Source organism: Apostichopus japonicus, chromosome 20 (genome assembly GCF_037975245.1).
Source record: "Apostichopus japonicus isolate 1M-3 chromosome 20, ASM3797524v1, whole genome shotgun sequence".
Lineage (NCBI taxonomy): Eukaryota > Metazoa > Echinodermata > Holothuroidea > Aspidochirotida > Stichopodidae > Apostichopus > Apostichopus japonicus.
In genome coordinates this window covers 21,343,164-21,367,254 of record NC_092580.1, presented here as the reverse complement: position 1 = coordinate 21,367,254, position 24,091 = coordinate 21,343,164, and the positions used below count along the sequence as shown (strand labels likewise).

At 36.5% G+C, this 24,091-nt stretch overlaps 1 protein-coding gene across 2 annotated transcripts; it reads left to right on the top strand.

Moving 5' to 3' along the window:
- The first annotated feature begins 305 nt into the window (after window positions 1–305).
- LOC139961727 (protein CFAP20DC-like) lies at window positions 306–23,128 on the top strand. Of its 2 annotated transcripts, none has more exons than XM_071961162.1 (20): window positions 306–867; window positions 6,563–6,657; window positions 7,082–7,165; window positions 8,249–8,342; window positions 9,080–9,152; window positions 9,828–9,942; window positions 10,343–10,499; window positions 10,860–10,954; window positions 11,459–11,540; window positions 12,017–12,135; window positions 12,907–12,952; window positions 13,644–13,748; window positions 14,253–14,921; window positions 15,696–15,831; window positions 16,427–16,544; window positions 16,877–17,383; window positions 18,106–18,327; window positions 19,066–19,148; window positions 20,277–20,380; window positions 20,765–23,128. In XM_071961162.1, the coding sequence occupies exons 2-20, from the start codon at window positions 6,637–6,639 to the stop codon at window positions 20,938–20,940; spliced, it is 3,006 nt and encodes a 1,001-aa protein (XP_071817263.1). In that variant the 5' UTR covers window positions 306–867; window positions 6,563–6,636; the 3' UTR covers window positions 20,941–23,128. The 2 variants fall into 2 exon arrangements, with proteins under 2 accessions (XP_071817263.1, XP_071817262.1); XM_071961161.1 differs by having other exon boundaries at window positions 12,907–12,958.
- The last annotated feature ends 963 nt before the right edge of the window (window positions 23,129–24,091 follow it).

Genomic DNA, 24,091 nt, shown 5'->3' with positions numbered 1-24,091 from the left:
ACCCAACATGTAAGTTGTAATACTTATGATGTAATACTTCTCCCACATTTGTGGTCACTTTAGCATTAAAAAAGGACTGCGCTGATTATTATCATTATTATTATATTGGATATTAGTGTGTGGCTGAGATTGCCATGCACCCTTGCAAACTCACAAGTCCATCATTGTTTAATGTGATGTTAGCAGGGCACTTTTGACCATTGTTATGTAAAGATAATGGCTATTAGCGAGCTGCGAAGATCAACGCTACATTGATACAATACGTACAGTACAATACAATACAAGACTATATTGTTTGGCCATTTGCAGAGCACTTCCATTGACGGGACGAGAAAATGACATATATACCAATTTAATTACAAATATGTTGATTTAGTAGTAGTAATAAGTTGAGTCTCGTCTATCCGACATACTCAGTGATTAACCTCCGCCACTTATCACGATCTTGTGCAAGGTTTATTGCTTCCTCAAAATTATTAATGTTAACGACTTCATTTTTCCAAGCAAGGTAGTCACGGGCCTTCCTACTGGTTTAGCAGTATGTCTCAGTGCTTCTCTTATTAAAGCAACCTTTGCTGGAGCGTCCTCCTGGAGTCTTGCTACGTACGTGACCGAAAAATCTCAATCTTCTATGTGCCACTATGACCAAGGTGTTTGGTTGGTTTCATTGTAGAGCTCATCGTTTGATAACCAATTTCACAGGACTAGTATTACAGTGAAATTTCATATGGCGTTCCAAAGAAATGACCATGGTCGCAGACTCGCTTTTGTACACAATAAGTAATTTCGAGCTGAGCTAGCTTATGTTACAGACTTAGGCCTAGCAACAGTTACGAAGAACGCTTTTTTTGTGAAAATTTTGTCGAGGTACTGCAAGTCCTTCAACTTTGCATGTTCTTAAGCCGACTGTAGTTTTCTTGTAACCCTAATAAATACATCAGATTCTCCTTATGAGAACTTGGGCTCATACTGTGCGTTATGTTAGCCAGTTTAGGCCAATTAACAATGTAACGTCATACTCAGTCATAGTTCATACAACTTACAAACTCATAGAGTCATATGCCTACTAGCATACTACTACTAGCACCTAGGCCAAGTTAGCCTAAGTTACTGTAGGCCTAGGCTAGCATACTTAGGACTAAGTTGCCAAACGTTACCAGTACAAAGTTTTGTTGAGGCCTTAGGGCTACTGTAGCATACGGCTTACAGCGCAACAAGTTGCTAGCTAACAAACCTAGGACCTACTTCCAAGGCCAATCATTGATCTAGGCTAGGTGAATCATAGCCTACTTACGAGAACAGCTATACCGTTACTAGCCTAGGCCTAACACTAGTAACAGTAACTACCCTACTAAGTATTACTAGGCCTGTAGCCATACTGGAAGTCTGGATTAGTGAAGTAAACTAAAGGCGTCATAATTGATGCACCTTAAAATATTACTAGCAATGATACAGCAGGAAACCAAACTTTTTTTGTTACATATTTCATAAGTTTGAATCCATTTCAGGTAGCCTATGTCACGTGCTGACGGTCACACTAATTAGCGTCAACTCACGACAACTCACGACAACTCAAGACAACAGGCTTAAAATAACATCAAATACAATTGATGTTATCAGAGTATATCTGGAAACACGTTTAAAACTGACTGGAACCAGCGTGCATACAGATCTTTCACGGGAAAAAATGTTTTTGTCGTAAAAATCGCCAACTTTTTCCTAACGTTGAATTAGACGACGTGATGCTATTGCGCTTGCGCAATGCCATCGGACCGAACCATTATAATATGGGTGGGTTTGTGCTAGGTTTGGAAAGTACCTTGTGTACAGTGTCGGTAAGGTGGGTTGTCGTAGTAATAAAGCACCAAAGGCCTCACAACCCACGTGCGTTAGGATATCACGGTGGTGATTGGCGATCTTTGGTGATCTACTAAAGTTACTTAATTGACAGCAATTTCGAAATCAAATACACTCTTCATCACTCTGCAATTAAATCCTATCACACAATCATGAATTAAAGCTAACCCTGAATATAACACGATCTGGTTAAACATAGGAATGGCTCTGTAAAAATGAATAAAAGACCATTCACAAAAAGTAGTAGTACTCACTGACACTAGTAGTAGTAGTATAGTATAGTAACGAATGATTCTCATAAAAAGTAGTTAAGTAAAATTAGATGGCGCTCGTCGCCTTTTGCCAAGTTACCAGTGTGTGGGCACCATTCTCAATTGAAAAATTACACTTACCTGTAGTGGAATGGTTCGGTCCAATGTCATTGCGCAAGCGCAATGGCATCTTGTCGTCCAATTCAACGTTAGAAAAAAGTTGGCGATTTTTACGACAAAAACATTTTTTCCCGTGAAAGATCTGTATGCACGCTGGTTCCAGTCAGTTTTAAACGTGTTTCCAGATATACTTTGATAACATCAATTTTATTTGATGGTATTTGATGTTATTTTAAGCCTGTTGTCTTGAGTTGTCGTGAGTTGACGCTAATTAGTGTGACCCCGTGCTGATCAAATTGTGTTTTTATTACAGCTTTTAACACCCTTCCCTACCCCCCAGTTTTGCATGTATTTTTGGAAATCTTACTCCCTAAAAATAACCAAAATTACCTTAACATGATACCACTACTTTCTGGGGTCTGAGCTTATAGACTTAGAGGCTCAGAGTAAGCAAACAGCATCCAGAGTCAATGGATGTATACTAACACAAAAGTTACAGTACGTTGCATTGGCACAGACCAATAAATGTTTTGAGATCATTACATTTTGGAGAATCACACATGAAAAACACATACAGTTGAGTGATTTGGATTTTTCCGTGATACAGTCATCGTTGATTAACCCTTAAGTGTGTCAATTATGAGCCCTCCATGCTACTAGGCTACTACTTTCATAAAAGAGGGGGTTGCACTTGGGTCATTGTATCCGACCGCTATATAGGGGTTATGGGATCCACCACTGAAAAATAACCTCTTTCTAAGGCATACATTTTGGTCTATACAAGTAGCTCCAAAAGCATCAAGGTGCTAATTGTATAGCCTTGTAAAGCCGTAGACTATGTAAATACCAACACTGGCAGTTTGGCCTAATGTTAGGTTAGTCGGCCTTACTACACTTTTCCATCATTACTTTCCATTTTGTGGCGGAAAGGCACAGTTTTTATGGTGGAAAGTTGCCTTCTGAGATAACCCTTTTTCACACTTGGTAATCCACTGTCGTCTCAATCTTCTTGTCAAGTACCGTCAGGTGGCTAGGTTTATATTCCTAGGGGCAGAGTGGGTGGGGTGCCTATCCCCCAAATTACTCTAATAAATTACATAACCAAGGCCTTGCACTAAGGCCTTAGTAAGCTTTTTGCAGGATTTCATTGCTAAATATCGATAGTCCTAGTCTATCTACTACTGATAAAATCACGTACATGTACTGTTGGACTACAAGGAAAAGCCTTACAGTATCACTGATACCGTCATTCTAACTACAGGTGGGTACTAACCTGAATGCCTACTGTACACCTTTTAGTACTGCTTGATGACTTGGAAAGTTCTGGCTATCTTTGTGATCACTCTTAAACAATTGTCAAAAATAGAAATCATCCTTCCTTTTCCTATTATTGGTTCCTTGCTTTAGCAAAAGGAACCTATGCAGTCAGGTTGGCGTGTGTGTGTGTGTATGTATGTATGTGTGTGTGTGTGTCTGTGACACTTGCTTGGGTACGCTCTATCTCAATAAGGGAATGTTGGATTGAGGCCAAACTTGGACTATAGATCCACCATATGGAGAAGGTGTGCCCTATTGTTTCTGGTGCCCACAAAGGTCACCAAAGGTCAGTTATGGTCCAAAAACCGAAAATATTAAAACTGCAATAACTCCCAGTGCCAATGTGCGACAAGATTGATATTTTGGGACAAGTTGTGAACTGGTTAGGGGAGCATTTTCAAACTTAACGGTCATGTGATCCGAGGTCAACAAAGGTCAATTAATGATAAAAAACTAGTATTTTTGCGATAACTTGAGAACGAAATGTCCGTTAGGGTTGGGAGTTGCTTCAATGTAATCCAATTGTCGACCCGCACCTGGGTGACCCTTGACCTCAATTTGACCTTTGGTGACCTTTACGTGTTTTGGGGGATTTTTACAGTTTTGATGCTATTTTCAGATGTCAAAGGTACCTTCTGAACATAAATGTCAATAGGTTGACCCCGTGTGACCTTTATGTGCGAAGTTATATGGGGTCAAAGTTTTTCGGTCGGAGTTAGGATGGTTGTACAGACTTGTCGTTTTGTTTTTTGGAATCAGGAGATTAAACTACATTTGAAACCAAGGTCAAAAGGTCAAAGGTCACATTAGAAAAAATGTGCTTATTTTGGGAGGAAACGAGCAAAAAAGAATATGTTTGGTTTTTGATGCTAGATTTGGATACCAAAGGTACCTTCCGATCAAAAATGTCAATGGGTTGACACCCGTGTGACCTTCGTGTGCGAAGTTATACAAGGTCAAAGTTAATTTTCAGACATTTAATGCAATAACTCCCAGTTCCAAGGTGTGACGTGGTTGATATTTTTGGACAAGTTGCAAATGGTATAGGGTAATATTTTCAAACTTAACGGTCATGTGATCCGAGGTCACCAAAGGTCAATTAATGATAAAAAACTAGTATTTTTGCGATAACTTGAGAACAAATTGTCCGTTAGGGTTGGGAGTTGCTTCAATGTAATCCAATTGTCGACCCGCTTCTGGGTGACCCTTGACCTCACTTTGACCTCTGGTGACCTTTGGTGACCTCTTTGTGTTTTGTGGATTTTTACAGTTTCGATGCTATTTTCAGATGTTAAAGGTACCTTCTGATCATAAATGTCAATGGGTTGACCCCCGTGTGACCTTTGTGTGCGAAGTTATACGAGGTCAAAGTTAATTTTCAGACATTTAATGCAATAACTCCCAGTTCCAAGGTGTGACACGGTTGATATTTTTGGAGTAGTTGCAAATGGTATAGGGTAATATTTTCAAACTTAACGGTCATGTGATCCAAGGTCACCAAAGGTCAATTAATGATAAAAAACTAGTATTTTTGCGATAACTTGAGAACGAATTGTCAGTTAGGGTTGGGAGTTGCTTCTACGTAATCCAATTGTCCACCCACATCTGGGTGACCCTTGACCTCAATTTGACCTCTGGTGACCTTTTCGTGTTTTGGGGATTTTTACAGTTTCGATGCTATTTTCAGATGTTAAAGGTACCTTCTGATCATAAATGTCAAATAGGTTGACCCCTGGATGAGCTTTGTGTGTGAAGTTATAGGAGGTCAAAGTTAATTTTCAGACATTTCATGCAATAACTCCCAGTGCCAAGGTGTGACAAGGTTGATTTTTTTGGACAAGTTGCGAATGGTATAGGGGAATATTTTCAAACTTAGCGGTCATGTGGTCCAAGGTCACCAAAGGTCAGCTAATGTTAAAAACACTAGTTTTTTGGGGGGAGAAAATGGGCAAAGAAAACATGTTTGAATTTTTACAGTTTTGATGCTCCGTTTAGGTCTCACCGATCAAAAATGTCAATTGGTTGACCTACGGGTGACCTTTGTGTGTGAAGTTATGTATACAAGTTCAAAGTTAATTTTTAGACATTTAATACAATTAAATCCCAATGCCAAGGTGTGACACGGTTGATAATTTGGTACAAGTTGTGAATGGGGTGGTGGAACATTTTCATACTTAAAGGTCATGTCATCTGTGGTCACCAATGTTATCATATCTGTTGACCCGCTTGTAGGTGACCTTATACTTCTTACATTTTTCGGCGCCATATTTAGATCTCAAAAGTGCCTTTTGATCAAAAATCCGATCACATTTTGTGATCACAAAAGTGTTGGCCATAGTGTTGGTTACTTTATGCGTACATGTAGGACCACAATTACTTGGACTATTTGAGCCCAATCTTGCTTGATAATATTATGTGTATTGTCATATACCCCAAGCAAGGAACCACAGTGCCCTTGGGCTCTTGTTCCTTTTTGAACAGTTAATATATGGTTATTACAACAAACATACATATTCCTGATATGGCAAGGACAGTAGCTACCCACATAGGAAGAGGTGTTTTATGACATGGCAGAAAGTCAAAAACAATATTTGTTCAAGTTGTCAAGTTGCAGCATGATATCTTGACAAAAATTGTGTAATTTTCGAGTTGCTGTCTTATGTCGTGGATCTATTTATCAATTAAATCATGACAAAAATTTGTTAAAATTGTCAAGTAACTCTGTTCTAAAGTTAGCAACATCCCTTGTCACATTCCACTAACATGACATCTTGACAAAATGTATCAAATTGTTGAAATGTCATATTTAGGCTAATACAGTACATCTGCAACTCATTTGTGCCTACAGAACCACCATACTCTCTCTTCAGCCATTTATATGATTAACAGTAGGTTAATCAGCTCATTTGGAAGCTTCCAACAAGAGTGCTATATTCAACAATAGAGATACTCAGGCATTTATGTTAACAAAGTTTGCATACAACTTAAATTGAAATATTCTCTTTTTCTTCATTCAGGAGAGGGCAAATATGGAATGGTTTGAAGGGTATTTTGCTGTTTCTAGTCACGGATAGGGACATCCTAGACCAAGATGTTCAAAAGTCAGTTCCAGGTGAGTGATAGTTCCAACCTTGCACCACTGCAGGGGAAACATGGTTTAGCAGACCAAGAGTCTCTTTTCTCTAAAAAAGTGCCTGTTGGTTCACAGTGGTTAGATGCAATCTGGTGCCAATTCAGTGTAACCAAGAGCACTTCTTTGCCAAAATATACCCCATGGATATATCCATAGTCTGGTCTGTGCACCATCAACCTTGTGAAATTCAAAGTATTGTCTCCAGCAAAACAGTTCATTTGTACACGATTAGAAAATAAAATTAATAAATAATTATGATTCTCCAAATATCAATTGAATAATAATGACAGCTTTCTGTAAATGAAAGGATAAATGTAAATCTCAGTTCTGAAGGCTATTTAATCATGTTTTTTTTTTTCTCACATTTATATTCTTAAAAAAAAAATTCTTGTTGCTTCCATAGGGTGGTCCATTTGTTGAGGTTTTCAGCTGCCAAGGGAAAGAACCACTCTCGAAATGGAAAGTGAGTGGCTCTTCCATTCAGAAGGTAAAAACAAAACTTACAGATTGTTATAGATTTGATAAAGTTAGTCTGTATTGCTGGGCGTCCTTTGGCATTTAGCCAGTAAATAGCCTGAATATCAGGGCATGATTATGTAAACTGTATTCTATCACAGTCTTTTGACCTCGTATCTTTTTTTAGAAATGAATTTTAAGAAATGGATCAGGAAACATCCTTTGCCATGATTGTGTGATATATTAACTTGGATTTAGAGGAGTTAGATCCTTCGTTTAATGATACACTTGCAGGGATGTGCCCACGCTGGGCGGCCCTGCCCAGCACTAAAAATTACCCCCCAGCACTGTCTTAAAAATCGTGAATCCCGCCCAGCACTATTTTCATCTAAAATCCCGACATTCCTAACAATATATTCAACATAAATTGGGCCTAGCCTATGCCAAAATCATACAGACTAATAATGCAGTTACGCATGCAAGAAACATTACTTACGGCTCTCAATGGGTTTCTTGTAAAATCTCTTTGAAACAAATTAATAACTTTTACCAGGTACGTTATATATTTCACTAAAAAAATAAAAAAATGTAAATTGTTAGCAAAACTAGTACTTGTGTATGTGCTTAATAAGCTTCACAAGTGCCAGCATTTGGCATCTGAGCACCTTCAAAAATAGACCCCTCCCCCAGGACGGCGATCAGTATACCTGGCACTCAGGAAATCTTGGGCATATCCCTGCACTTGCAGAGGTGGAGAGAGAGAAATAAGTAGTGAAAACCCATGTGTAGATCAATGTTCATAAATGCCATTGAAGATCCTATGCAGAATTGGAAAATCATTACAATTGACCTCAGAGGTCAGTGAAACAGAGAACACTATGAGGGATTCCGAAGAAGCCTTGTAAACATGATAACCTAAGAAGAAAACTTCAGGTACTAGACTACAAAAAGATACATCATCGATACCTCAATGCATATTTGAATTTTGTTTGAAAGAAACTTGATTACGTTTGTGCATATACAGCTCATGCAATAGCTCCTACTTATTTGTGCAATTAAAATAAAAAAAACATAAAGATTAATGTTGTGTGGTTCAAATTTCTTCATTTAACAGACTTATGAGAAAGAAGTGAAGAGTTATGTCTTTACATTGGAAGGGTCATCAACCACCACCAAGATGCACCTTCCTAAAGACTCTAAGCAAACCTGTAAGTTACTAAAAATTATTTTGATGGAAGTATTGCCAATGTATGATATTGTGATAGTTACTTTTCAAGTGTTTTTGCTTTCTAAAATTGATAGGCTATAAAATGATTTGTTTACTATTGGACAAAATGGTATGATAACGTCATGTGTGACAATGTTGGCCTTCCCTTAGAAACCGAAAGATTTTGGTCACATGCATGCAAAGTTAGTCTCGATTCACCTTACGATAGAACTGAATAATGAATCACATAGCGTAGTAACTCTGTGACTGCGACTGTCGACTTGTGATACGTTTGCCATCTCATTGGATATCACACAGGGAATAATTTATCCAGTATTGCATAGCAAAATACTAATATGCAAAATGGCCACATAGCTAACAAAGTTCAAAGATGTATATAGACAGCACCTGTTTTTGCACATGAACGAGTATATTTAACCATCAAAACTGCTATGCAAAACATGAACACTAAATTATTCCACGTTCACCCGTTAAAAAAAAATTGAGTGCTTCCTGAGACCGTGATTATGAATGCATTGCTATTAACCAAGTAGAGTTCAGCAAATTCATTGAACTGTACAAGTCCATAGTATGCCAGTTTTCTAGCAAATAGTACACTCATTAGAGTAATTGAATCTTAATTAAAAATTCAGTCAAAAAAAAGTGATGGCCACTTCTGTGCAAATACTATGGTAGCATTGTAACTTGTTACATTTCTTTTTTGCTTTTTTTTGTCAGTGGCTTTGATTCAGAGGTATTTCTTGATTCAGCTGAATGCACCAATGGGAGCTGCCCTCTCCCTTGAATTAGGGTAAGGTTTTAAATTAATATTCTTGAAGAATGTTTTATTCTTTTGTACACAAAGTTACTGTGTATGTTTCCACTATGAAACCAGTTTGCCAGCACCACGTTTCCCACTTGTCTGTTATATCCCCTACAAAAAGTGGTATGTATACAATTGTAGTATCTTCTCTGTGGATTTACAATACCTCCCTCCCATTCTCTCCCTCTCCCTCCAATAAGAAACATCTCCCTCTCGGCCTGACATGTTCCCTATCCCAACCCCTCTCCCCCTCCCCTCCTTTAAGTAAAAAATTTCTGATTATGCCATCAGATTTGTAGTCCAGAAGTTATAAAATCTTGACAGTGCAGGTTACATTGGGTTTACAAGAGTTATTACAGAGGGGGTTGATTTATTCTTGTAAGAGAAAAAAATTGTCAGTTCTCTAGCACTTCACCCTTCCTCTAAGTTTCCATAAGTCCTTTCAGGACGTAGCCTCAACAGTTTATGACTATATTGTCTGTAGCCACAAGTATTGAGGTTTAAAGAACATCAGTCATTAAACTTTGTATCAAACATTTAATACAACCAAATTGTTTGTGGCTAAAATAATTGAAAGAGAAATTAAACTCATCCAGCAGGTGTTTAGAATATGTGCCAAAATGAATGGACCAATGAATGATTAAGATTTCTTTCCTTTCTTAGCATTATGGATAACAGCAACAATAAAAGGAGGCTGCTATTTTCTACGGCTCAGAAGGAAATTTCAATCACACCACTCCATGTCAAACTACCCCTGCAGGTGCTCAGACGAGGCATGGTAAGCTTTGACACCTTTATATTAAAGTACTTTGTTTTTGTTTGTGCACTTTGTGGGGTTATCTAAAATATAGAAATGAAAATGCTCGGCAGTATTTTTGGTTTGTTAGTCTAGTCCTTGTTTAACAGTATATATATATGTCTTGTGACTCTGTTTTAATAGAAAAAGTTGTGAATCAGGCAAATTGCTAGTGTTGATATTTATTCATATCCAATAAGTATCACACAATATTAACAGAACCGGAAGGCACGGGAACGACCATGATATGATACGTAGAACATTTATGTAAATATTTAGATGATTTTGAAGCAAAGCAAAAAATATTTAAACCACTCAAGTCTTTTATATCTTGGGTATACTGCATTTACGTGTATTAAATGACTTACCCTTTCTTGGATAGTGGCTGAATCTGTGCTTGGATTTGACGTCAATCGTTGGAGAAGCTTTCAGAGGGCAAACTTTCAAGTCACTGGACTCTATCACCCTCTCTGCCTCTTGTAAAGTCAGGAAGATCTTCACCATGAAAAATCAGCCACAGGATAGCACTGATGACGATGGTGAGAGCCAATTTAGTTTTCTTAGTTTTTTTGCCCGGAAGAGTTTTTTTCTTCCTTTCCCTACACATGGGTGAAGGAAGATGAAAGATAATACTTAAAGGAAATGATAGTATCTGTATGGGTACTTCATTACATATTCCTTCATTTTGGAAAGATATTGATAGATGCTATTATACATATGGTAATTGGGAGTATGGGTTGAAAAGCCTTAATTTAATGTGAAAGACCATGGATATTCCTAGCTTTGTTGCTTATTACGAACAGAAGTCAGGTCGTTTAGTATTTCAAGTTACTTTCCTGTTTTTTTGTTTTTATCCAAGCTATTACTGATCTGTTCTGTGTTTCCCTGATCAATTTCAGATCTATATGAAATCAGTCCATCAACGAATAGTGTTGAAATAGAAGTTATTCCCAGAACTTGCCAATTTCCTTTCGATGTGGTTCATCAAACTCAAGTAAGGTCTCCTCGGCTGTTTAATTTGTTGATGTTTTTGGTCTTCAGAGTTTGAAATATCTAGCTATCAAGGTTTTGTGCTTTCCAGGTTTAAAAAAGGAAAAAATATATATATATACTTTTATAGTCCCAACCAGTTTTGGATTTTTCATTGTACAAATAAATGGTATTAGATAAAGAACCTGCAAATTGTGATTAAGGGATTAATGAAAGATTAATAAAATATATGCATCATCCAGATATTCAAATATCTTTACCATGGAAGGCAGGCTTATAAAGATGTTTTTAATTATCTCTTTTTGTCATTTGTGTATATTATCTCTGTAATGTAATTGACCATCATTTCAAATGCCACAGGTTTGAAAGTTTGAAATGTTAAAATTTTGATATTGCATATGATATTGATTTTGTTGTTCCTGCTGTCACGCATGGTTTGTTTTTAGATTAGTTTCCTGAGTTAAGTTGACTTACGTTGTGGCTGTTTCCTCTTTCTCTCCGTACTTAGGTCGTTAACATGTCAAAGTTACGACACGTGGAGATCAAGATGAGGATGGATGCATCAAGGCCCCCATCTTCCACAGAACCGGGTAAAAATAATATTTTACACTCCTGAAATTTAAGTTTTACACTTCATGTTTGCTATAGTTGTATGCTGAAGTTCTGGCTATCTGATTGGTCAAAATGTATAAGAAGAGGTTTACAATTTTAATCATTGAAAAGCCTACAATATAAAAACAAAAGAAATACCTCATCACTGATAATTATTTTTCAGTGTTAAAAGTTTTCATGTGAAATTGATCAACAATTAAGCTTTGCTCAGTTGACTTCCTCTCTAGTGACTAAACAGTACTTTTACTGTGGAAGGAAAAAAGTATAGGATCAAATTTTCATGCTTCCTTTGTTACCTCAGTCAGCCATATAACTGTGTTGTTATCTTTTGGGTAATTCTGTGTTCTTTGTCAGGCTTTTTATATTGTCTGGAAACAATCATTAATTGTTTCACAAATCACCCAAACAAGAAAACGTTACTGTTTTGAGAGTGATGGATGGTTTTTATTTTCAGATTTGAATTCCAGTATGAAAGGGAAAGATGACAAGCCTATGCACATTGCGTTTGGTACCAAGGTCCCTGTACCTCAGTCTAACCAAACCCGGAAGGCAACGTCTGCTCCATCTAGGGAGGTAAGTTGCTCCGAGGGCAGGCTCTCTCTTTATTATTCAGAGTTTGATGGTGTATTGGATTAAAGAAACATCCATTCTGTTTGTTTATCTTTGTCTTTAATACTGCGCTTCCTTTCTCTCTTCTATTGTTTTTCCTTTCCTTTTCTACTTTCTTTTTGATTGGTTCCTGGAAATAGATAGAAGTGGACCTCAGTAGTTATCCTTGTTTGTGGTCAAGCCTTCTGAGCCAGTGTCCGCTCAAGTAGACCAACAGATACATGATAACTGTTTACTGCTTTGTTATCTCTGCAGAGAGTGAATAATTAACTTCATTCAATATGACAAAAATCACTTGTTACCAAGGTCAAAACTTTTTTTACGGTTCAAATAGTTGTCTAATGCAACTTGTATTGTTGTTACAAAGTATATTGGAAACCTCAACAAAACTTGTTTCTTCCTAAATTCTAAACATCTTGGTCTCAGATGTTCCTAATCATAGTCCCCTTCTGACGGTGCACAAAAGTATGAGAATGGAATTGTTATTAACTATTAATTATAAGGTGGTTTCTGTGGGAGAAGACCCACCCATTGCCCTTGTTACTTATCTGTGAGTCTGGTAAGATGTGAACTATGATGATACTATGAGACAGTAAAGAAGACTGATTCGTAGGTTTCTTCTTCAGGACTGAGTTTAACTGATCCCAAAAGAAATATACATGCAGATACATAACAACAGATTCTCTCCAGTTTTTTATACCGTTTCATGTTTTTAGTCTTTTCCTTTTCCCAAAGGGTTCTGTGACATCCAGATCCAGCAGGTCATCTGGAACACATAGAGGTACAGGTCAGTTTGTAGAAGTCAAGAGTTGGATTTGATATAAATTAGTACCAACACTTTTTAGCAAATGTTTTCTTGTGCTCTAATATAAAACTTTGGCCTGTAACTGGCTCTGAACCCAGTATAGATATGTACTCTTCCAAGATATGCTCCATATTACAGGCATGAGCTTTTTCCTCGACTTCGCGGAATATCTGTGATTTCTTTTCTACCTCGGGGACAAAAACTATTATCCTAACACACTGTAGTATACCCAAACTGGAGCCTATACCGCAACATTTGCAAAGTTCCGTGCTTTTTTTTACCCCTGGCTCATCCCTGATATTATCAACTTATCATGTTTGTATTATCTATAGTTTTACTTAACTGTCTCCCACCCCTTCCACCCAATCTGTTATCGAGTCTTACTTCACAATTAATCAAAGTTTTGAAAGAAGCTGATGTACCGAAGAAAGCCTCAAGCTTTATGCCTTGAAGATGCTTTCATTCATAATAATGTCATTCTGATGTGTGGGATTCAAACTTTGAAAATCTCATAATCATTGCTTTGACCATGACCATGATAGACAATGTAACTATAAACTGTTTTGTTTCTGTAAATGTAATGAACTATTAAGATTTAGGTTTTATAGAATAATGGATATTTAATGTTCTGCGAAATGAAAATGTGACTTTGATAATTTATCTGTAGAAATAACAAATTCTGGAGATGTCACCAGCAGGAAAGAAGGACACAGTCGACAACGGTCGGATCCCGGCTCTGAGGTCAAAGATCCAAGTTTAAATTCAGAGAGAGGTTTGCATCTTGGATTTTCCAATTTTTTCTAGTGTTCAAAAGTGTTGAATAAAAATGTCAGTCATTTAAGATCATCCTACCGGGTGCCAGAATTTTTTTTTTATATATCAAACATTTTTATGAAAAACTCTTTTGTCAGTCGTTTACAAACAACAATCTAAATTTAAACATTAACATATTCGTTCAAGTCTTTCTATGTCATGAATATGCACAATGCTGACATAACACATTATGAATATTCGCTGAAATATTATTCTCAAACATGCCAGTCACCTTTCAGATTAATTTTATCTGAGATTTCATGATTTTAGAAAGATTTTGTCATCCTATTCCCAGTATAGAAAACTTTTGATATAAATTTAATTTAAAGATGTGCAGTTAACATCTGGACTCATTGTCATAGTTTATGTAAAGTCTCTTTATTGAGTAGTATTTTCTGTTTGTTTCAGTTTCTTAAAGTTAAAGGAGAGAGTTGAATTTTACTTTTTCTGTGCTTCCTTCCAGGTACTTTGACTGGGAGTAGAACATGGTCGGCTGGTGTCGTCCAGCTAGACGATAAGATGGCCCATCAGCCGCACCCACCTCGTCAGAAATCTGCGGAGAAGTCCCGCAGGGTGGTCAAAGTGAGACCTAGCAGCGGAAAGAGAGAGTCTGAATCTTCTCAAAATTCACAGAAGAAAGAACTCAAAGAGCGAACTTCTAACGGAACAGCCAATGGTTCCACGCAAGGGCATTATGATCCACAGAGGTACACAAGCCGCGGTAAAGGTAGTCGTGACGACACCGAAGACTGGCATGAATTTGACCCTTCTTCTGGTCAGTCTGACCGACAGTCGAGGAACTTAGAGTTGAGAACGTCTTCAGAGGTCAAAGTGACATCCAGAAGCGATACAGAGACTCGACCGCCTCCGCAGAGGAGAGAAAGCGAATCTTCGGAAGGAGTGATGCCAGAGAGTGAAGGAAACTCCGACTCGCTTTCAAACAGTTTAAAAATGGCCAGCATACACAGCAGGGGTGAAAGTCAGTCTGAATCGGACGAGGTCACAAGAAATAAGGTCAAAGGTCACAAAAGCAAGATTCCGAAAAAGAAAAGATCGCAGAAGAAATTGGGCTTGATGGACAGCTTGTCTGAGAACGAAGAAGTGCAATATGACTTGAGACGGATAAGGGAAGGTAAAGTAATTCAGGAAAATTTCATTCCAGTAGTAGGGAAGTAGATACAATGCCAGGATATGAACTGATATAAATAGGTGGAACTGTGTTAAAGCAGCAGCTGGTTTCATTTGAAGTGGTAGAAAGAGAAAACAAAATGCTATTCCACATTCTGCTAGATTCACATTAGTTAAATAGTCCAATATTTACATTTGTTGTCAAGAAAACTCTTAACTGGTAGACTGGCTTGTTATGTGACATCAGACCATCATACAATGAAGGCTGGATTTAGGATAGTGGAATCGATTTGATGTTGAACAAAGTTTAGTGTTTCACTCTTGAAGTAAAACTTGTTCTTTTAAATTGTTTGTGTGCATGCTAAGTAAGCTACCCGCTACCCCCTCCACCCTAAAGACCTCCCTATCTGTTTGTTTTTATCCTGTTGAAAGCATCATGACCTCTGATAATAAATCAAATTTTGAATGCTTGATGTTGAAAACTTTTCTGAAAATAATGAGAAAGAAATCCCAAAAGTTTGAAATGTCCAAGATTGATCAATTGCTATCTTGATGTGAGTGATCCTCAGTGGTATCTGTCGAATGATCATAAATTGGCAACCAAAGACAAAAGGTTACTTCCAAAAGATAATCAATTTGACAATCCTGACCAAAGTGAGGACTTTAACATAGATGTAACAAAGTCTACCAAGGACTTGAAAATTGTTTACTAGCCACTAGCAGTAAGCTACTACTGTGGTTGAACGGTTCGTGACAATATCCCTCTTTCACACTTTAGAGAGAAGAGAGCTAACTCAGACAGACTCTGGAGTCGCTCTCACAGAGAGTCGGACGTCCGTGGAGATTGTCAGCTCCCTGGAAGAGGATGGGAGTAGTACCCACAGTAAACCAGAAGGTGCTAAATCAATTAACAGGTAAACTCATATATGGTATGAAGAAACTTACAGAATTTCAGCAAACAATTGAAAAGAAAATGTTCCAGTTTTCCTTTTTTTTTTTTTTTCTTTTTCTGTGATGTCACCCAATCAGAATTAATTTAATTTAGAATGTGAATTTTGAACTTCATTCTTTACCAGTCTCATTTCAGAGAGTTCAAAGTTGCTATATTCCCGATTATTTCTTTCCTACTTCAATGCTACTGGACCCCTCTAGACCAAAGTCTAATGTTTAAGTAATTTGAATGAAAGAGTATATCAAAGAAAATCTTTTATTCATTAATCTGTATATTTATTACATGTTTATATTGGCTACATGTGGCTGAATGCTTATTAGTCTCATCATCCCTAGCAAAGTTGTATATCCAACTACATCCAAGAAAGATTAGTCCTGATGAGTACAAGACTATAGCCCTCTAGAAACTGAAATCTCATCTAGTCAGTTGTGGAGAGAGATGAAAAGACTCATAGTCAAGGTGATAGTCCTCACAGCTTTGAGAGTTTTGTTCCATCAAGGTTTTATTTTTAGTTTTTTACTTGCTGTATAAACCTCTTTTTCTTTTCTTCTCTCCAGGCCAGCCGAGAATGGTGCTAATAGTAACCTGTACACCTTTATGTCTCCACCAAGATCAGCTCCCACCAGACAGCTCCCACCAGAGAGATCAAGTTACCTGGATCAAAAGGCACTGCAGGTGAGTTCTCCTTGTAAACATTTGAAAATAAGTGAAATACTCAAATCCGCTTATTGAAATGACTGAAGTTCTTTCAGCAAGTATTCTAAAGTGTTTCCTAAAGTCCTCTGAGGGTAAAAACTGATGCCCTGATGGGAAAAACTGGTGGAAAGGACTTGTTTTGTCGTCCGGTAGATTAATTGTTTTTATTACTTGGTCTCATGCCATTATGTTTCAAAAGCCTGTTTGATCTCACCACTTCAGAACCCTGTCAGGTTTTTTTGTAGGTAGTGGCATAAACTTTCATGAGAACTTTAGCTTAGAAATCAGAGAGTTTTGTCTTTTCTTTTCAGGCCAAACTGCAGAAGATACAAGAGAGCTCCCCTCCTTCAGACGAGGGGATCATTCCTCACGAGGCAGCAGGCTCACAAGTGAATTATAACAGCAGCGATTTTACAAAGAACACCCTGGATGCAAGCCTCTCAGAAGATACATATGCCTCTATCATGAAGAGAACTCCCAGCCCTTGTCTTGGGAGATCTCCCGTCTCTAAAGACGTAAAGATGGAAACCAGCCGTGGAGATGACGATGATGATGATGAGGACTATGGGTCGGGGAGCCCTCTTCCCGTTCAAAGTCATTCGCCGACTCTGAGGAGGTGGAAACTTAATTCTAGCGCAAAGGGAGGAGCCGAGCATTCTGGGATAGATAAAAGTAGGAGTGGATTAGTCGGTACGGATGGTATGCCTCAACCGATGGCCAGTCAGGTGTCTCCTAGAGGGATGGGTACCATGTCAAGACTGAGCATCCATGCCAGTAAGGTGAAAGAAATACCAAAGAACGACCCACGATTGTCAGATGTAAGTCGTTGAAGTTTTTACGTGTAATATTGGTCTTAGATTAACTTGGGAATATCATTGCAGCTTTGTAATTTTTAAATGAAGAACATATTTGATTTTATGTGTGTGTGTGTGTGTGTTGTTTAGTTATCCTAATTTGAAGTCACAATGTTCAAAGTACAACTCTAAAGAAATTAACCAAAAGTAGACAAATTTGTATGAATTGAAGAGAAGTACAACTGGGCAAATAACCTAAGATGTTACTGTTATGTATTATTTTCAATCCTGTGGTTTAGCTTTATTTCAATTTACCTATTACACCACACCATTGCATTAATGGAGCAATATAAATGTGTTACAAATTGATTATTGTACTGTTTACTTATTTTTGTAAGGAGGGTAGAGTAGGGGAGGGGGGGGGGCTGGAGTAGTGTTTACTCTTCCTGATGATGATTGTATAACACTTTACATCAAAGAATATCTCAAAACACTTTACATGGGACTATAGTAAAATATTATGAATTACAAATATATTTTATGTAAGGTGGGTAGATGGGGGCTGGAGTAGAGGTTTACTTTTCCTCCTTATATTCTAAAATAATAATGATGACATCGACGACAACGTTTAGACAAAATAATAACAAAATCAGTCTGTAAAGTAAATGATGAAAAGATAAGTTTTAAATACATTTATGTGCCGATGTTGGTGTTTGTTTATTTGTTTACTTCTAATTTATTCTAAGGATTATGACTGGAGAAAGCACCATTCCAACAGCAGTTCCTTAGCATCCTCTTTGGAGGCTAAGATGCTCGCCAGTCTGAAAAGAGAGCAACTTGAAGAAATGTACGAAGAAGACAAAGGACCAGAGGCGAACAATAGCTTTGAGCTTCATAACTACGGTGATGACGATCTCAGTAGTTCTAGTGATGACACCACCACAACATTCAGTACCTGGAAACCCCCTGTGAGATTTCATCAAATTTAAACCATTTTTTTTTTTTTTTAGATTTATTTTGGACAGTCAGTAATAAATGACAAAGGTCTCATTTTGGTTGTGGAGAGCATGAGTAGAATTATTTTAGTGTACACATTTTGAATAGCAATTTCAAATAGCTAATGGGTTTTTTGTTTATCATAGAATATTGAAAGTATAAAGGTTGTTTGTTACAAGAACTGCTACACATCTATGCATTTGTGTAGCAAGTTGACCTCTTTGAATAGCATTTTGCTGTGTGATACCAGAAGAATCAATGACTCCATGAGCATTTAGTATTCACATTTCGTGTAGCACTGAGGAGGTTCGTGAATTTTAGTTCTCATAATATATATTGACAATTATATGTTACAGTGTGTACAAAGCTGCTGTGTACATGCATGCATTTGTGGTGCAAAAATTTGTCTATTTTTACATAGCATTTGGCTACGCAATAGAGATGAATTATTCCTTGATGTGAGTCATATGTAATTGCAAAGCATATTTCTCCAACTCTATCCAGCTGTGCACAAGAAATGTTAAACTCAGTTTTACAATCAGTGTTGTAGCTAACGTCATTGGCTGTTCTTGCCATATATGTGTACTTATCATATCTGCTTTAGTGCACCATTGAAACGATACATGTGAAATAATTGTTTTTATTTTTCTATATGAGCTGTTCTCCTGGTTAAAAGTATTGTGTTTTTCTTTTTCATTTTTTTGTGATAGGATGTAAATAAAAGAGGCCACAGATTCCAAGATGAGATGCACTTCCCTGCAGCTGAAGAAAAACTCATGCAGTCTAATCCACGGTAAGAATGAACATCCACAGAGAATAATATTATGCCTCTACACATTGTGATGTGTTGCATCACTGCTTTCTGCAGTTTCCCTAAATCATCACTACCAATGCACAGTCACATAGAAGAAATAAGTTTTTGTGCTTTGTTTGTGTTTTATCCAGCTTCCCAAAACCTAAGTAAATCATCTAAATTGATCAAGGCAATAGCCAAGATTATCCTTATAACATAAATGATAAATTAACCTGTCTGTATTCTGTGTGTGGTTTTTGACCCTTCTGTTACTGTTACTTGTCATTTAGCCTCTGAAGAAGATCCTGCTAGGATTGAAACGTCAGGCCAACTTACTTTTACACAACATAAATGGAGATTAACAAGGAAATAGTTGGTGATTGCATTCAGTTATATCTTGTTTCCATATGAGTATTTATTGATAAAGCTTTTACAATCTACTTGAAATGAAAGTTGACGTGTAAAAGCCATTGAATTGCATTGGTGTGACATATTATGTTCTTTCATATCGCATAGCATCAAAATTGTTTATCCCCAAATTGACTCACAAAGTTTCTTATAGTATTTAGTCTGTATGAATATTTGTCATAATAAGTAGAGGAGCGTTTATAAATCACAATACCACCAAAATCTCATTAAGAATTACTGTAACAATTTGTGAAATCAATTCCTCGTTTCGTCAAGTATTTAATTTGTATGTGTGTACGGCTGTGTGCCTGTGCGTGAAGTTATGATCTCTGTAGAGCATATGGAGCTATGTCTCATTGTCAGTCATAAATATTCATGACTTTAGTAGTCTTGCAGTAACCAACCTCACATGAATGTTGACTGTCTAAGATGCCCTCAAGCACAGATACTGAAGGAGGGAGGATACGGATTGTCCCAATTAGTGTAATTAGGAACTGACTAACAAGCTACTGACACACATGACTGTACAAATATGTAAGAGACTGCTAACATGACAGTGATACCTCTAGCCAGCAAGTCACTAACAGATTACAACCCCACCCACCTGTCCTCCCCCCGCCCTAAACGCCACCCCTAAAGTAAAGATTTGTCTGGTCTTGACAGTCTGAAGATGTACCCAATTTGTTTGTGATGGGCTTCTTTTATTTCACCTTGATGCAGAGATTGGGGAAACTTGTTTAGTCCTCCTATAGTTCTGCCCAGTGAGAAGATGAAAGAAGAGGTGTTGGTGGAGCAACTCTCTCCTGGAAAGGAGAATCCAGCAGGTATCAACAATATTTTATTTCTCATGTCTAAACCAGCAGATTTTTGGTGAAAGTTGTTTGATACTATTAGTTACTAACAGAAGCATTTGTTAGCTTCTTTTATTTTTTAATTGAAGAAAAGGACAAAATGTTCCAAACTATAGTCTGATATTGAAATATTGTAATTAATACTAACAAAATGAAGATGAGTATTTGTGGCAACTTATTTCAGGATGCACAGATTCCGTAATATTTCATTTAATACTCATGTTGTGATTAACTGGGACAGTGTCTTTTAATTTTCAATTTGCAGGAAAGTTACAGCCATTTAAAATATATATATATATATATATATATATATATATATAGATATATCAATTACCCTAATATTTATACCTCTCTCAGGAGGCAGTCTTGGTTACCAGAGGCAAGCATCGTCTACGGGGAGTGAAGGTGGGTCATCTGGGGTGTTGACGACAGGTCCAGATGTACATGGAGAAGATGAATTGGACCTCCTGTATGATCCCTGCCTCAATTGTTACTTTGATCCTGTGACAGGGAAGTACTATGAACTGGCATAGTGGCTGCAAATGACAGATATGTGATAAGTCGCTCATCCATATTCAAGATGGCTCTCTGTTGATGAATATTCAATAGGAAGGTGAAATATGATCAGGGTTTCTATTTGTCTTCTTTGAGTTGAGGCTGTGTGTTGTGTTGGGGTTGTATGTTTGTGTGTAATAGTGGTAATAGTTACAGATAATTGTATAACCATCTGTCTAATGATGACGTATGTATGTTGTCTACAAGTGTTTGGTTTATACTCCAATTACAAGCTTGGGTCATATTCTGTGCAGAAAAGTTTGTTTCCCACAAATGTTGTTTGTGGCTAATACCATAATACCTGGTGTAATGTGTGAGGAGTTAACTAACATACTATGTTTTTATTGCAAATCAAAAATCCACAAGGTAGTTATGCTTCAGTGTGTACCATGTTATGTCAAATGACTGCCACATATTCTCTAGTAGGGTGGGGGGGGGGATGGGGAGAGACTTTTATGCTTCTTTGTTGTGGGCATGAATTCATAAAGATGTGTTGTAAATACTGAGAGTTGAAACAATTGCATTTGAGGGAGAGTCTTCATATCAAAAAGTGAAAGCTTTATTTCCTGTATGGTGCCGAATCTTTCAGAAAGGACTGGACTAAAGTGAAGATTTTAACTTTGAAAGAAATGATTTCCTTTTTGTATAAAGGTTTGCGTTCAACCTGATTCAAAAGTTGGTTCTTTTACACTACTTTTTTGTTTTTGTACACCAACCCATAAACAGCGTTTGTTACCTCTGCATATGTTCCCTAAAGTGTGACTAATTGCTATGTATTAACTTATAAGGAAAGTGACTTTTTTTTGGATAACATTTGATGTGACTTAAAAGTTTAATGTACCTCTTGTACAACTTCGGTTATGTTTTCATTTGGATGTTCAAGTAACTTGTTTGTCCGTCCAGTTTGACAATGACAAAGTTTTATTTTCTGTACCACCATTGCCTAAAACTGTTCAGGATTGATTTCTTGCAGCAATGAAGTGTCCTTTGTACCAACACCTTATGTAGCACATTTTTTGGAATATACATTTTTATAGGTTTTTTTTGGGTACATTTGTCTATGACAATCTATAGTGACTTATGCATTGCATTCCGTATTTACGATTGCCTTGAGTATACACAAAACCTTGCAGTTTCTTTCTTTCATCAAACATTAATTCTTGAAAAATTATAAATAGATATATTTGTAGCCGAAGCACTCCATATAAAATTAAAACATTAAATTATTCTATTTGCCTAATGACTTTCATTGTATTCATCCTATTATCCTAAAATATTTTTAAATGAATGAATGAATTATTAAATTATAAATAATTTGCAAAAGAAAAGAAATTATTTTCAATTCCTATATTAAGCATATCTTTAAGTATTTAGGTATTTACTAATTAATTATTTGTTTTGAGGTCAAAAGGTTGCCTTATTTAGAACCAGGATATTCAAAGGATCTTTGTTAGGGATGTTTTCAAATGTACTGAACCACATCTTAGCACATGAGGAGTATGTGGTTTTTTATAATATTCCATCAAATGGAAATTTTAAATGGTGGCCTTTTATTACAGACTTAGAAACCTAAATCAGTCGCTGGAGTCTGGTCGTTAATTTTTACAAGTCAACTGAATAGTAATCAAAATACCATTGCAAGTGACAAAGTTATATGACATCCTCCTTTAATTAATTAAGTTGAATCAATTCCCTATGTTTTGTGGACCAGACACTGTTACATGGTAAATATTAAACACATTTATTTGGAAATATAAATTTGGAAACTTTAAACAATGTTTGCCTTTTTTAAATCATTATCTAAAATGAATCTTGACTTGTTTAGCTAATAATCCTACGTTGAATTTAAGTGTCCAAACACACAAAATTTATGATTCTGAACTCAGAATGCAGCTTTGAAATGTGTGCATGAGGAATTCATTATTTATAAGAATATAGAGGTGAGTTATATAAAATTTATAACAAAATGTTCACCCGTACTGACAAAGTGCAGATGTGCATGGAAGTCGTTGTAGACAATTCCTTGGTACACGTCATTATTTCAAATTGAAAACTTAATTATTTACAGGTTTTCTCAAGGTATTAATTTAGACCCAACCATACTATAAATACAATAAAGGCAAATTTATGTACAAAAGACCAATTATTTTTCAGTTTGTGAAGATAATTCAAACATTTTGGGGGTTGAAGATGTCAACATAGGAAAATTTAAATTGCATTAATTAATTAATTAAAAGTATTATTGTCACAGGAAGGATGTCTTCTGAATGAGATAACAATGACTCTATGTTTTTCAAATCGTTAAATTTAACCTGCACTTTTCAAGAGAGTGAAACTGAGAATGGTTTCAGACATCAATGTTTTGTTACGTGTTCAAAGTTGCAGTATATATTAAAAAATTAAAATTATAAAAGTAAATTCATAATTTCAAATACTTATCAATTCTCCATCTTAACTATTGAGAATATTCTTAAGGTCACTCTGCATTTGACAGTGTCTTTAATGATTGTGGTCTACTCTGTTTAAAATGGATGTGATGCTGTATGTAACTAAACCCAATATTAAATATTCGGTAGTAATGAGAAGATAGGTACTTCTTCATTGTGGAGCAGGCTAAGATTGTATTCATAAAAGTGACTCCTAATTTTTTTTTATTATCTCTTTCTTGTCATCCCTAGTCACTACTTATGCCTATGTCATTTATTAGATCTCAAGTCATTTATTAGTCTCAACTGCAAAAGGAAAAAAGCCGTCCACTTTTCATTTTTTTTAATTAAAAAGCTTACATAGCCTTGAACAGCTCTTGTTACAACCGTTTGTTACAATAAGTTTGTTTCTTGGTGTTACAGCCTTTAATAGAATTTATGTTCTTATCAGGTATGATCAAGTACTCTTGGAATTTAATATTTGATTTCAAGTATTTGGAATTGCATCGAAGTAGAATTTATAAAAACTAAAACGAGAACAGGACACATTCCCATTAGGACATCACAGATCAACATGCCAATCTTCATGTCAACTTAATATGACATCGACTGTTTGAAATTTTAGTAGGTTATATTCTTGGAAATTGCTTGTTTCGACTACTTATTTTTTCCGTTATTTGATATAGAGCTTGACAAAGTGACA